Raw genomic sequence first — 15,918 nt, 5'->3', positions numbered from 1 at the left:
AGAAAACTCGGCGACCCAAAGGATATGTGAAAGAACAACGATAACAAAACGTGACCTTTCAAAATAAACGCTATAAATAGCTAAACAGTGAAAGACAACAACAACAACAACAACTGCAACAACAACAAACAAATAAAATAAAAATAAAATAATCTAACCGTCCACAAGGAGAAACATTTAATTGGATTTCAGTTCGCCTTGGCTTTTCGGATACAATTAACCGTTTGGCACTGAGGTAAGTCACATTGTCGAGTTAGTCAATCAATTTTGTATTGCCACGACGTTCTCTAAGGGAATGGGGATTCCCGAAGCCTATCAATTGGCTTGGTCGCGACGCTTACTTGACCTGATTATGAAATCAGCATCAGAAAAATCATTATAAACAAATGAACTAAAAGAAAACACTCACACACACACACACACACGCAAAAGCTAATCATTTAAATAATCTGTTCCGCTAGGCGCAAAACTTGTTTACCTGAACTTTCTTACACGTGGTCAGGTATTCAATAGACTCGTGCAACAATTTCTAATCGTACTCAACTTACTTTGAAATCAATTTCAATTAATCACAGCCAATTAATATAAACGACTGCCAAGTAAAGGTCCTCTTATCATGCAAACAACAAATTAACAAGAATGAAAGTATAAATTGAAAGCAAAAGAAAATCTGCAAAAATATGCTTAAAAATAAATGCTAAAATATTAGTTAAATCTATTACATTTGACATTTGCTTGAAAAATATTAATATCAAAATAAATAAATATCTGTATGTCATGTTTGGGATTCTCTTTCCCTCTTAACTTGTCTTCTGCTTCATCATTGAAACTTGATCTTAATTAGCGCAGTTGATTGCAACTGCATTTCTGATATAGTCTCTGATTAGGAGAGTCAATTATCAAAGGCAATTTTAACTGCATTTCCGATATAGTTTCTGCTTAATATCGGCAATAAAATATGTATCAATTTTTATAGCCCATTCGATGTGTTATTGAGCTTAATTAGAAATCGCAGCTGCCTGTTGATCTTAGTTAATTAACTCTAGTTGCCACAAGTCGGTCATTCAATGACCTGTATGCCAGTCAACAGAATGACACATTCACTCACACACACCCACACAGTCTGTATAAAAAGTATATACATACATATAGCTAATTGCGAATTCGTAATCAGAGACGCAGCGACAACTGCTGCAATTATTTCAAATGTAAACAGCAGGCAACAAGTGCATTAGAATGCGATATGCGTGAATGCATGTATTTCGAGTTGATCGATAAATGCTGAAGACAATTCGTAATTACAGACTATAGACGGTTCGATTCATTTGTAGATATGCTACAAAGTACGTTTACTGCTATCAAATGAGATAAGCAACAAAAGCAAGTCTCATTCACTCTCCCTCTTTCTCTCTCTCTCTCTGTCTCATTCTCTGATTTTGATAATTATACACAGTGATGCGATATTATTTCAACCACATCACAGTGGCTTCCAATATTGAATGCCATTCCTGTTATGCACAATTAGTAGACATTTCGCATTTCATTCAGAGCCATAAACAAACTATTTACTCGCGCATACCGCAGCTCATATTCACGTTCGATAAACAGGTGCTCGTCTAACGCGCCGATGTTTATCGCATAACTGGTTCGCATTACAGTCTTTAATTAATTAAATTGTTACTCAAACTGGCCGCCGATTGACTGATTGACTATTTGACTGATTGACAGACTGACGTACTGTTTGATTGAACGCATTGGTCACTCCGCATGGCCGCTAACTATGCGTCTGTGCAAACAAACACACACACGCACACACACACACATACACAGAGAGTCGACGGCATTTAAATACAAAACGGCCGCTGATTACGCAAAATGGAAAACCATTTGGCGTCTCGCATTACCATATCTTCGGTCCTCGACTTCTATTTTAGCGCTAATAGTGCAAATAAACAAATAATAAATACCGAATATCAAACAAACCAAAAGCATATGCTGGAGAATGAGCGCGCTGCAAATGAAAACCAAAAGCCGAATCGCGGGCAAAGCTTTAAATTATTGCCCGCTGAGTCCCCAGCTCAAAGAGTGACGTTTGGTGGGGCCTGTGGCGCTCTAGAGGGTTCGAGCGAGCCACTAAATAAAATCAAAGCGCCGCTGACAGCAAACGCACGACAAAAGAGCAAGTGAAGCAGAGTGCAGCAATGATTTGAATGGATGAGCTGCTGAGAACCTGAGCGACTAGAGTCAGAGATACCAACTGAACTGAATGAAGTAGCTGACACTGAGAGCACAGCTGAAGCTGTGATTAGCCACAGCGCATAGAGGAGCTTGCAAAACAGATGTAGGATAAGTAAGTCAAAGCTAATTACATGAGATGGGTTACAAATTTCTAAAAGAACTGAACTTAAAGCAGGGTTGGGCTTTTCTTTGCCAGATTACAGATTTCACAGATTAATCCCATTTGAAACTGAAAAAGAAAACTGGAAATCTGCGCAAGTTTTTTCCAAGTGATAATTTAGATGCCCTTATTTAGTAATTTCCACAGATTCAAACTCATTTCATTTTAAACAAAGTATTTTGTGTACATGCTGTAAATTGGTTCACCGAATGAGGTATTTGTTATATAAATTTTGTAATTAGTTCACACACAGCTCAACATTATGGCAAATGGCAGCTGATGTTTGAAGATGAGTCATGCAATGAAACGAGAAATTTATTATGATGCGACAACAATTAGCGGTGCTAGCACGCGTCTACATACATAATCATTAGCGGGCTAAGTACTCGATTTGTTCTGGGCCAGGCATTTTAGAGTTTAAACTCACGTAAAACCAAAAAAAAAAAAACAACAACAACGAAGCGTTCAATGGTGAGTGGGGGCAGAGCAGACGTGACGTGTGGAAGGGGGGAGCGGAGGGAGAGAGAGAGGGAAGTAGCTACAAGTGCGCAGCTCGAAGCCGGCATATGCATATGAGGGCAGCCCCATTAGCTGTTTTTCTAATCAAAACTGAATTCCGAGAAATCGAAGCAAACACACACACACTCACACACACATACAAAGAGAGCAGCCCGCACTTAAGTAACCTACACACTCACGCACACACTTACATTAGTTGGGTCTGGTGAGGGAGCGAGAGGCACTGAGAGGGCGCGAGCAGGCAGTCAGTTGATTGGTGCCGTCAGTCATTCAGTCATTAAGTCAGTCACTTAAGCAGGCAATCGACGCAGTTGTTGCCCGATGAAAAATGAAACTAATTAGCGGCCAACAGTGCCAAACGTCGCTGCCAGCATCGCTGCTGGCGTCGCTGCTGCCAGCACGCCCATTTCCATTGCAATCAATTGGAAAATTTGCATTTAGCCAGGCCATAGCAATAGCAACAACAACAGCAACAGCAACAGCAACAGCAATGGCAATACCAACTGCAAGCGAACGACAGACGGCAGCTGTAACAAGTCCATTTCAGAGTCGGTAAAAGCAAATTAGAGCACAGCATGACAAAAAGCAATCCAATCCAACAAGCGACCAAGCGAACCAACGGACGAACGAATGCAAGTATCTTTGTATCTGAGTAGCGCGACTCAATGTATCTAGTGCCCGCTGCAATTGAATGTGTTGTGCGTATAATTATTAATTGCGAGAATGTGTGCATACACATATAAGTGTATATATATATATATATATATATATATATGTGTGTGTGTGTACTCTAATAACACAGCCAATTTCGGCTTTATCATAAGAGCGCGCAAACAAGTTTCCATTGCGGCCGAAATGCAGTCGTGCGGCTTCCGTGCTCCGCAGCTAAAATGTTATTTTAATTGAATCATTTTAGCTATAAAATCAAACTCACACACACACAGAAACACACACACAAGCATGTGCCCCATTGCTTTCGAAAAGAGATAAAAATATGCATAAGCACATAAATACGAATGGTATGTACATACATACATACAACATGCATATGCACATATATATAGTATGTACGTATGTACGTATGTACGTGTATGTGTGCATGCCCACTGCCAGTCAGACATCAAATTGAATAAACGCGGTCCATTACTCTCCCAGTGATTTTGCCAAATGACTTCATTTCATATCAATTAAGTTTATTGGGCCGGTATGTGTCTGTATCTCTCTCTCTCTCTCCCTCTCTCTATCTCTGTCTCTCTGTTCGTTATATTTGTGCCCGTATTGTGTGTGCGAATGCAAGTTTGTATATTTGTATGACTTTTTATTGAATCGGCACGGTCACATAAAAAAACAAAAAGAAGAAAAGCTCACGCCAAAACACACTCACACACACACACACACTCGTATTGCCCTGCCTTTGCCCATGGAACGAACCTGAACCTGATTCATGCGCTTAATTGCTTTGGAGCGTGCGACTCTATCTCTCTCCTGCTCGGCCTCTGCCTCTGCTGGCGTCTCTGTCTCTGTCTCTGCTCGTGCCTGTGCCTTGGCCAACAAAAAGGTATGAAATCGAATTGTGTGCACAAAAGTTATAAATGTTGCTGGTTCACAACGTGCAGCGGCTGGTCTTTACTTCTTCTTTTTTTTTTTTTAATAAAATTGACAACATTTTTTGACACAGGCCCAGCGAAAATAAAATGAAGCTGAAAGCCAAGCCACGTAAAATATGTTTTATTGTGGATCTGGAACGCGTCAATTTTGAGCTCTGTTTCGCAGCAGAATGGGACGCACAAATGAAATGGCGAAAGAGAAATTAAAAAATACCTTAATGGCATCACAATATATCAAGTTTGTCTGTGGGAAAAGATCTTTCGATACAAATGAGAACAATAAAAACTATTAACGGTTACGTCGAGTAACTGAATCTGCGATGCAAACACCGTTTAAGCTACTGTGGTCGACCTTAGCTTGCGTGGCTTTTTACACATATACATACATTAACGAATTTTCAAGTCAAATTTTTTCAAATGTAGCTACTTAAAGGGTTATGGCCAACAAAAATGGGCATAAAACTTCTTTTAGCCACCCACTCGCTTAACAGATCGCATAACAGGTCTTTAATAATGCCTAGCTTGGCCCCAGCAGCATTAAAATCTATTGTTACCAGTTATATGGCATTAAAAAATAACAAAAAAGAAAAACAAAATATTTAAGCACTCTGACAACTTATTTAGTTATTTGACTGCCCGGCCTACTTTTATAACCCAATTTAGTGACCCGAAAATGCAATTAAGTTTCGCTCGATATAAATAGGCATTTTATGTGATTTTGTTTATCAGGAAGTCAAACACCCAACCGCCCACAAACCAAAAAAAAAAAAAAAAAAAAAAATAACAAAAATAGAGGAGAATAGAAATAAAAATAACAACAAGCACTGGCAATCAATCTTAGATATTGTCGCTCGTTAGTTGGTTGCTCGCTGATAAGAAACGACACCGCAATTAGATAGCTGCATCGAAGATAAGCGAAACCGCGTTTAATGAGTCCACCCGGGTCGCTCATAAAAGACAGCGGCACAAATTGCGCACCAAGTTTCCAGAGAAATTTCATTTATGACTTGTTAATTAGTTGAGCAAACAATAAAGCATAAATGCTCCAACAGCAAGCAGCAATAATTGCTTTTGAAAAAACGAAAAAGCGCGCCCAGCGCACCATTTGCCAACACTGGCGGCCGGCCCTACGCCAATGCCAACACTGCGTGCCGCAGCGAACAGCTGAGCGAGCGCAAACAGCTGATCGTCGACATTTGCCGGCAGAAATTTCGCGCACGTTGCTTGGCCGTTCCTTTGGTTGTTTGTTTGTCTCGTTGTCAAGTGTGCGTGAGGCGACGCCGACTCCGTTGAGAGCGAGAATAGAAATAATCAAATAGTAAACAATGTGAATAATTGGAATTTGTGTATCGTAGCAACCGATGCAGTTAACGGTGCTTGTTGACGTCTCTCGTTTTTCGTTTCGTTCTCGTCTTACAGTGCGCACAATTCAAGTGAGAATCCTGCTAGCAACAACTCGACGAGCTAACGAAAGAAATTCTCAAAAATAATCCAAAATGAGTTTCGATTTGGACACAAATCAGATTTGCAGCGACCTGGAGAGCAACGATCATCGCAAGCGTGGCAGCACTCTACTGAAGCTGCGCGAGATCTGCGAGCATACGCCCGAGTCCGTTGGCACCGATGCCATCGCCGCCGAGTTCGATGAGCTTTATCTGCATCTGCTCAAATGCTATGGCGATCGGTATGAGAATGTGCGCGATCGCGCAGTGCTGGCTGTGAGCGCATTCCTGAAGCGTTTGCCGCCCTTGGACTTCCACCTGCTCAACGTGGTGTCGACGCTGGCCGAGCGCATGGGGCAGACGGAGACTGTGGAGCCGAGCGAGGAGATACGTTTGCTGTACATTCAGCAGCTGCATCTGATGCTGCGCAAGTACGCGCTCATGGGCAATGTGGGCGTCTTTCGTGAGTGCTATCCGCAGGTGATCAAGGTGCTCATCAAAGCCATCAAAGATGCGTATGCTGCAGTGCAGCGCGAAGGCTGTGCCACCCTGGTGCAGCTGTGTCGTGTGGCAGACACCGCGGAGCTGCGCCCGTTCACCGAGCCTCTAGCGGTGGCCCTCTATGGAATGCTAAATCATCGACACTCGGCAGCCCGCATTGCCGCCATAGAGGCCATAGGCAGAGTGAGTCTACACTTGGATGCCAGTGGCGAGGGCATGCGCCGGCTGCTGGCAGAGGTTTCTCCTCTGCTTATGGACTCGATGCCCTTGGTGCGTCGTGAGTGCGGTCTAATGGGAGTGCTAATGCTGCTCGAGCTGCCGGATCGCTATTCATATTTCGAGCGCATCCTACCCTTGGTGCTGTGCTGCCTCAAAGATGACTCGCCGGAGGTGCTGTCGCACATACGCCCGCTTTGGGAGAAATGCGGCGTACAGTATTACGAAGAGAACGAGGCGGAACTCTCGCAGCAGGAGATAGGCGATTTGCAGGTGGAGAACTATCCCGCCGGTGTACAGCGCCCCACGATCGGCTGTCGCGGCTTGGTGCAGCGGGCGCTGCGTTTGCTGCAGCTCATCACTCGCGAGACCAGTGACTGGAAGGACAATGTGCGCCTGCACTCGCTGAAGCTGCTCTATCAATTCATTCTGCACGCCGAGGCCTCCATGACGGCCAAGTTCTTCGAGGTCTATCCACACGTCTCTCATGCCTGCTGCGACAACGAGCCCATTATCGCAGCAGAAGCTAAAAAGGTGGCAGATCTGATGGGTCGACTGCTGAGCTACGATGCCTGGATCGATCATGGCTTTGATGGCTTGGAGCGCAATGCACGCGAATCGTTTCTCAAGTGTTTCTACTACATGTTTACTGCCTCCTTGGGCGGCACCTATGAGCATCTGCAGCGCCTGGGCAAGCTGCTTAGATGCACGGATTACTCGCATACCCTCAAGCCGGGATTTCAATTGTACATACTGAAAACGCTGGATACGATTTTGGACAAGTCGAGCAAGGTGACAGCCTCAATAGAACAACTGAAGGATCTATATTTGAACGTCTATGTGACCGCCATGAAGGTGATGGCCTTGTCATACGCCCTCCACAACGAGGACACCGAGGATGTGAAACGCGGTCAAATGATCTTGAAGCGCCTTGTCCAGCTGGAGGAGACTTCGCTAGGTAAGCTACACGAGAGCTGGTTCGGCATCGTGCTGCTCGATGTGGATAACCTGGATGCTGCGCTCGATGAGAACGCTGAGCCGGTCCTCTTGCTGTACGGGCTCATTCACTTGGGCAAAATACGATCCACATATTTGCCGCAGCTCATCGAAAAGATCAAATTGGTATTTCAACATTGCTGCGACACGGCCCAGGTGCGCATCTTTAGTATTCTTTCGATAGCAGCGCTCTCCTGGTCCGAGACTGTTTCCGTGGAGCGGGAGCAGAGCACACAGCTGCTGAGCAACTTCATCACCGAAGTTGTCGAGCCACATCTAACATGGAAGGCTGGCGCTCATGGCGAGGCCATGCGCTCCATGGCCATGGCAACGCTCTGCGCAGTGGCCCAAGGCGCCAAAGAGGAGGCGCGAGAAGTTCTGCCAGCGCTAGCCCATCACATGCCAAGCTTGCTGGAGGATCGCAATGTGACCACGCGCCACTATGCCATCAAGGCCATGTGCTACTTCCAGGGCATGTCGGTGGAGGCGCTCAAGCCGCTGGCCTATGCCATCATGCAGCGCATGGATGATCCCTCAGCCGGTATTCGTGTCATAGCTGCCACAGCCGTGGGTAAGCTGCGTCCTGTATTCAAGACTGAGGGGACGAAGGAGGAGCTGGAGTACGAGCAGGAGGCGTGGCAGGCATTCATCAAGCGCGCTCTGGATATTCTGTTGCTCTACCATGAAAGTCCCGAGAAGGAGATGCAAGCGGCTGCCCAAAGATCACTCATAGAGCTGGCCAAACTGCATCCCGCAGCCTGGGAGGAAAGCTATCAACGCGCCCTGGGCATGGCCAGGCGCAAGGACGAGCTAGTCGACTTCTATGCCAAGATGAAAATCAACGATGCGCCGGTGGAGACCGAAACGAATTAGCCGGTGCTAATGTCCTGCCCCCTGCGCACATACATACACACAATTGCCTTAATTTAAACTAGTTTTGAGTGGTCTGCTAATTTTCTGTAGAATTCCTATTTGTACCCTGTTATTGCGTTCCCATTTGCACATTTGCACATTTGCCCATTTTCCCATTTTCATTAATTGCCCGATCTGTCGAATTCTGAGTAGGAAATTATTGTAAACACACTCGCCAAATGTGCAGTTGCGACTGATGGAATCGCATTTAGCATTATGCATTAGGCATTAAAGCATTTACGAATCCCAAAAATGCATTTTGTTTATTTTGCCACGGCTAAAAATTTTGTTTGATGAATTCGCTTTATGAATTGTGAGTAGATCGCGTCAGCAAAAAAATTTGTTATTATTGCAGGCGGCATAGATTGCAGCCTAAAGCACAAATAAATCTAAATTGAGGTTAACTACTCAAAAGAAATGCGAATTAATATATTCTATATATTATTTTCACAGCCAAACAACATTCAAATCGAATTGTGCACAAACTTTAGAGCTGTCCTCAAATACATATATGAATCCACATTACAAATGGTTTTGGTTGCTAAATTTTAACTCTCGATATATAAAGTTATTAATAAATAAATTATATTAAAAGTAAAGTATTTCCTTTAAGATCTGAGTTACATGTAAAAAGCAAATTCCATATCCTACTTTTAATGAGATTTTAAATGGAGTAGGAGAAATAAAATGTACCTTAAAAATTAGATATACCTCATACTGTTTAAAGTATCGCTAGCTTAACTCATAATTTGGTAACCCAAAGAATGTAGAGTATATTAAATACAAGTTTTTTATCATCTATATCAATCGAATTGTTTTGCACATATTTAAGTTCAACTCAAATGAAGTTCATCAAAAAATTAAAAGAATTCAGATGGTTAATTATTTAACAGCAATGCAGTGCAGTTTGGTATTTCAACGGGTCATTCCTGTTAGCAACGAATATGTGTGCATATATGTATATATATATTAATTCCAGAACGAAATAAAAAGCACTCGTACTCGTATGAAGGGCTAGCCAAGGGCTTCCGGTTTTTTATATTTGTTTTTGTATGGCATCAAGTTATTAAATGAATGTATTCATACTTGTGCAACGTATGTTGAATTGTTTAATTATACCGAATTTTTTATGCACATTTAAGAGATGGAGAAGGAGAGATGGAGACCTCCATAATATGATATTGATAGCACTGTTTTCTATAACTAATCCAGTAATATATTCCCTCATTATGATGTCTCCTGCCTGCCTCCTGACACTCGAAATCTTCGTTCGCAAAGTGTTGCATAATTTTGTGCGCTGCGCTTTCAATTGCGAATTTAAGCCGCATTTGATTGGGTTTGGATTGGCGTATGAGCAATGTTGACCCAGATTTGTTTGGCTGGCAGCTGTGTTGCCAAACTAATTTGTCGCAGTTTGGTGCAACAAAGTTTGCACATAATATTAAAACAATTTGTCTAATTAAGCAAAACGTACAAGTTTCTAATTAAAATGCACACACACACGTACACAGGGAGACAGACAGACAGACAGTAAGAGCCGCCGCCCATCTACCATTGCCCATCGTACGCCTAGCACAACCACGCCCACCCGACTCCTCGCGCAGCTGGCGCCATTTCAAATGACGTAAAGGCGCACAACACACACACACACATATATATATATACATATACACACACATAGTTGTTGAAATTTTATGTGCGCTTAATTGCCAGCAAATGAGCGCAGCTCTTTGTGAGTGTATGCGAAGGCAAACACATCTAAATGACTAACTGTAAATAAATTGAAAGCGCCAAACATATCCTTGACGTTATCCCGACTGCCTTGATGCTCACTTAATTAATTGCATTTGACTTTGGCCAGGGTAATTATAAATTCGTAACTTTAATTTCATTGCGTCTAAATTGAAATAAATGAAAAGAACAGAAAAAAACGAAAAACGAAAAAGAAAGCCGAGAGATTTTCATAATGAAAATTAAGTAAATATGTATATATAGCTTATTGCTCGGAATTTTTGCTGCGAATGCGGCGTGGTGGATAATCATTATGGCGATACTAGTAAAGCTCATTAAACTAATTATGCCGTACCCAAACTTCAAAGACTGGATAAAAAACGGGTCGAACGAGAGAGAGAGAGAGAGACAGAGAATGGGAGAGTGAAAGAGAACGATTGCAAATGTCGTTTCGGGCAGCAGCATCTACGGGTATTCGGCGTTTAATTAATCCTTTTCAGGCAGCTCAACAGAGACGCACAGCAAACGAGCGAAAGAGAGGGAGAGAAAGTTAGAGTGAGAGAGGAATAGACTCAGACAGTAATGCGCACAGCAAATAAACTGTTATAAATGTGAGGCAGTGGCTGCGGCAGCAGGATGAAAGTTAAAGACAGACAGTAGTACCAACAAGAAGATGACTTCATTGTGCTCCTCATCGTCCTCATCGTCGTCGTTGTCGTCGTCCTTGATGGCGCACAAATTAATGCTACATTCAGTGCCATTTTGAAATCATGTTGAGTGCCGCCAACCCTAAAAAAAGGAGAGTAAGGACTGGATGACCCGCCTTTGGCTCAGCTTCTTTGCATCGACAGGATGCACATTGTTGGCTCACTCGACTAGTCCGACTTTTGCCGCAATTGAATTGCGTTAGTCCGATGATGCACTGGAAAGTGAATGTACTGCGGCGATACCCTGTAATGATATCTGTTCATCGTTATAGTTCATCTGAATGCTAATAGTCTAAGCGCAATTGGAAAATTATTTTCACTTCGTTGCTAGCTACTAACTATAAGTTAATTTTACTCAACATTAATTGTTTCTTTTGTACACTTGACTGTCAAAACATTCAAGTGTGACTCAAGTCCGACAAATCCGATAAATTATATATAAAATTAGCTCAAGAATTATCAAGATCTTTTAGCCATGCACTGGTGTTGAATGTGTCCTGTTGGGCAGCCAGCTGGAAATCGTACAATAAGAGACTAAGGACATGCGGCCATTCGTGGGCGAGACCGAGGGACGAGTGGACAGACAGACAGTCAGTCAGGCAGCAGCATCATCATCAGCTTCATCACTAATTGAGACGCTTTCGTGCTGACCAGGTTGAGGCTGTCATTGCAAACAGTTTTAACAAGCAGCATCCTTTCCATCGTCCATCGGGCTGTCTCCTGTTTTAACATTTTTAATTTCCAGCCGTCAACTTCACTGGCTGCCAACTTGAGTTGCCTTGGCTGTGTTAGTTGATTTTGTTTTTCGCATTATATACAAGAGGCTCTCGCATTTAAGTTAAATTAGTCAACGTAACAATTAATCCGTCGTCGCCTGGGCAACACTCCCATAACAAATACGTACATAAGTCTAATAAAACTCACTGCGGACCTTGAACGATGAGCGATGAGCGATGAGCAATGAGCGATGAACGGTGAACGTTAATTAAATAGCCGCCCCAGCCAAAAGTTTGAGGGCCGCCCTTAGCAATTAGGGTGCAGCTGCTGCCCCACAAATGCCCAGCACCCAAACAGACCCACTCACTGTATTCCATTGTCGTCGTCGTCATCGTCATCGTCGTCGTTGTCGTTGTCGCCATCGTTACTCGCTTTTGGCTTCAGCTGGAGCCTGGGCTGAATACAGCCGGAGGGGCTGGACGTACGCTTCATTTGCCATGGCGCCGCTTAGTTCCACTTAAATGCTTAATTATAATTGAGTTCCCTGTACTGAAGGCGAGCCGTACATGGGACTGTCTTCGCATCTGGGTTGACTTCTGCAGCGGAAGCATCCTGGCATTCAGCACTTGAAATTAAATACAAATAATCTTTTGACTCGTTTCATTCCCTTTGCCCACGCCTCTGTGTTGTGCTCCAAAAGGGTTTGAGGCGCGGCGCTCGTTTGGCGCTGTTTTAATTACGTCTTAATGTCGACGCATAAACCGAGTCTGTAATCCCTCTTGCCTTGCCCCTTGTCGCCCCACCTTGGCCTTCTCTTTCTCTTTCCATTTCCCTGTTCCTTTTCCTTTGCCTCTGCCTGTCCATCAGCCAGCGAGGCAAGTTAACGAAATGAAGTTCAATGCTCCAGCGCGGTGCGTATCAATTCAGCGTTAATTGCTTCGCTGCTCCAAATGGTGCCAAAGTCGGTGCAGTTAATGTGAAAGTTAAGTGCCGACCAAGCCAGCTCCGAGACGGAGCCGGGCACTGCCAAAGCGGATAAACTGTGAAGGCGCGAAAGCCATTTTGGCAGCGTTTTTATTGATTTTTGCACGTAAACAGCGTCCAAGGCGCTCGGACGGGAATGGGCACGGGCACGGGCATCCCTCAAAAGTGACGACAGTGGGCACGACACATGCATTAACCGGTCAAAAATTATAATAAATATTTCTAAATTGAAAATGGCAATGATTCCATTGGGCATAACGAAGGGAAAATATATTCAAAGAATCATAAATATTATTTTTAATGCGAGAAATTAATATGGAAATTTCTGAGGATAGGTATAAATTTAAAACTTAAATAAATTATATAAAAAGTGATTTATAGATAATATATTAGAAAAATATTAAGGAAACTGTTATTTATTCCATAAATTTTTTTCAATTGGAAAAAATTAATAATGATATTTAATTTAATTTAGTTTTGTTTATATAATGAATTATATATATACAAAATTATAGAAAAATTTAGAAATTGATATTAACCTATTATTTATTTTTATTTATTTTCCTTTATATGAAGAAATATATATAATAGAAATTTTATATAAATTGAGCCAGTCAATTGTTATTTAATTAAATTAACTGTTGATTATATAATTTAATGACTATTATATGATGCGATAACCACAGTGCGCTGTGGCATTGTTGGCAAATTATGTTTAATTATGGGAGCTTGGCAGACAATGACGAAAACGACAATCGACTTCGAGTCGGGGCTGACTCTGACATTGTAACTGGCTAAACGGGGGCCTGGCTGGAGGCAAGGACCAAAGGAGCGCGGGGAGAGAGAGAGAGAGGGGAAGAGAGAGGGGAAGAGAGAGAGAGAGAGAGAAGAGAGCAAGGAGCAAGCGAATGCCACTCACTGGCTGGCTATGTATCATTATTATGATGCCTGCAAGTGTTTATTTTTGGCTGCCGGCAGGAGTAGCAGCAGCAGCGGCAGCAGCAGCCGCCGTATTTTCTTTTTTGTTTCATTCTCGTTAATGTGGCCGTTAACGTTGTCAGAGCCTTTCGCAGTACAGTTGTTGGAGTGGTCGACGGTTGACGGACGACGAGGCGAGGTGAGGTTGAGCGATGGCAGCTGCGCTGGCATTAATTAAGCATGTTTGACTGCGAATGTCAACAGCAGAAAATGCTACTCTCTTTCTCCTTCACTATGTGCGTGTGTGTGTGTCTGTGTGTGTGTGTTGACAGGCGGACAGTTACAAAGGGGCGCGCGAAAAAGGCTGACAGTCTCTTGGTCGCGCATCACGTAATTAAGTGACGCAAGTCAATTTATTTTGCAATTAATCATTAATTTATGCGTACGAAAGTATAATTGACTCATATTTCAGACCAGATGCCGTAAGGGCAACAGAGATACCAAGGGATAGAAAGAGAGATAATAATTTAGAGAGAGAGAGAGAGAGAGAGAGCAGCGTAGCGTCCACTCTCCCCCTCTCTATCTGTCTCTTTCTCTCTCCTGGTATGTTATCGTATTTCAATTGCGATGACTGTCTCGCTGCTTCCAGATATCCCATAATTACATACTTAGAATGCGCACTTTCTGCCTGCCTGCGGTTAAATAATATGTTTACCCACCCCTACGAGCATCTTATCAATAAATATTACGATGATGAGTTCATCTGAGTCTTGTTTTATGCGCCACAAGTGAAATTCTCACGTAAACGAATGCGCTACAAAATACTACAAAGCAAGCGAGCTCAGCATCTTCACAAGCTTGCCTAATATCTCGACTTGAACTAATCAATTTCATTTGATTTTTTCCACTCCAGCAAAGCTGTTCCGAACAATTAAATCTTCAAAAAAAAATCAAGATTTAAAATAATCAAAAGTTATAAATTGTGTAAATTTCATTTTGTGCAAAATGTTTATAAAATTTTATTTAAAATATTGCTGAATAACTTTAGGTAAAGTAAATCTGTAAAATAAGATGTAAGAAAGTTGGGCGTCATTTTTACTGCTAAAAATATCTTCAACGTTAAACCAGCGCTTGCTAACTGATATCCCTAAATTATGAATGGCTAGCTATAAAATTTCATTTCTCAATTAATTTACATTGCTCAAACTATTTTTCAGAGCCTAAACACAACTTGTTTTATTATCTGGTATGCCTGACATATAAACCGACGTAAATCAACTATGATTTCCTTAAAATTAAATCAAAGCTATAAATATTTCGCTTTTGATTAGAATGACAAAACAAGTTTATTACTAAAACATTGTTAAATGACTTATAATAACAATTGTTAATATATGATGATGCTCTATTCACATAAAGTAGCTAAGAGCTCAGTGAACAGCTATAAAATTAAACAATAAAACCATTATACCCTGATTTCCCATTGTCGATGGGTTCAGGGTATAAAAAAATACACCAAGTAATATGCCGAATATAATTGCTTACTAGAGCTTAAATTATTTTGCATCAGTTTATGCTATTGAAATGCAATGCTATAATCGTATACGCTTAACATTTTATAAAGTCAAATTCATAATCGCTATAGTTTTTTGATAGGAACAAAAAAAAAAAAAAAACAGTTGAATAAATTAAAAGGCAGATAATAATGATATCTCGTGATAGCTTGAAAAAATTAAACACAAATATTCTATAAGGCAGTCGGATTATGGGCATTCCCTCCGCTAGTGCGCCCCAACTTCTCTGCTGACTGAACCCAGGGTATGCATAAACAAGTCCGCAAGCTCTAGTCGGGTGTGCTCGACTGGGAGATACGCTGAGCTCTGCATAGAAGTGGAATGGCTTTAAAATTTAAAATATTATATTATACATTATATATATTCATCATAGACCGTCGACCAATTTAATGAATATATTTTTCGGCTACTTAACAAGCAAATTTAATTAATTAGATCGACTCAACCTCACATTCTAATTAAATCTATATATAGATTGAGTCCCCCATTCTCGTCCCATACATTTCCATAAAATCCATATACCCAGCTTTTCTCATTTGCATTGGTTGAAATTGTTTGCAAATACATAAATGTAGTTTTAAATACTTGCACTTTATATGCATAAATATTTTATAAACTTTATGAATATTTGATTTGGCCGTCAAATGATTGATTGATTGATTGATGGCTGGCAGGGCAGGGCTGCCATACATATGT

The 15,918-nt window shown here is 41.8% G+C and overlaps 2 protein-coding genes across 3 annotated transcripts in view; both read left to right on the top strand.

Moving 5' to 3' along the window:
- NK7.1 (homeobox protein NK7.1) overlaps positions 1-15,918 on the top strand; it is a 42,192-nt gene continuing 26,274 nt past the window's right edge. The window contains exon 1 of the mRNA XM_030384774.2: positions 1-235. The gene's annotated coding sequence lies outside the window, so the exon portion shown is untranslated. The remainder of the gene's footprint in view (positions 236-15,918) is intronic.
- On the top strand, positions 101-9,534 carry Dnaaf5 (Dynein axonemal assembly factor 5). 2 transcript variants are annotated; one of them, XM_018112308.3, is made up of 2 exons: positions 101-235; positions 5,944-9,534. In XM_018112308.3, the coding sequence occupies exon 2, from the start codon at positions 6,021-6,023 to the stop codon at positions 8,550-8,552; it is 2,532 nt and encodes an 843-aa protein (XP_017967797.1). In that variant the 5' UTR covers positions 101-235; positions 5,944-6,020; the 3' UTR covers positions 8,553-9,534. The 2 variants fall into 2 exon arrangements, with proteins under 2 accessions (XP_017967797.1, XP_089112289.1); XM_089256163.1 differs by lacking the exon at positions 101-235 and adding an exon at positions 5,691-5,851.

Source organism: Drosophila navojoa, chromosome 2 (genome assembly GCF_054131105.1).
Source record: "Drosophila navojoa isolate 15081-1374.11 chromosome 2, UAZ_NAV_1.0, whole genome shotgun sequence".
Classification (NCBI taxonomy): Eukaryota; Metazoa; Arthropoda; class Insecta; order Diptera; family Drosophilidae; genus Drosophila; species Drosophila navojoa.
Note: the sequence above shows the minus strand (reverse complement) of the source record. Positions and strands in the feature narration are given on the sequence as shown.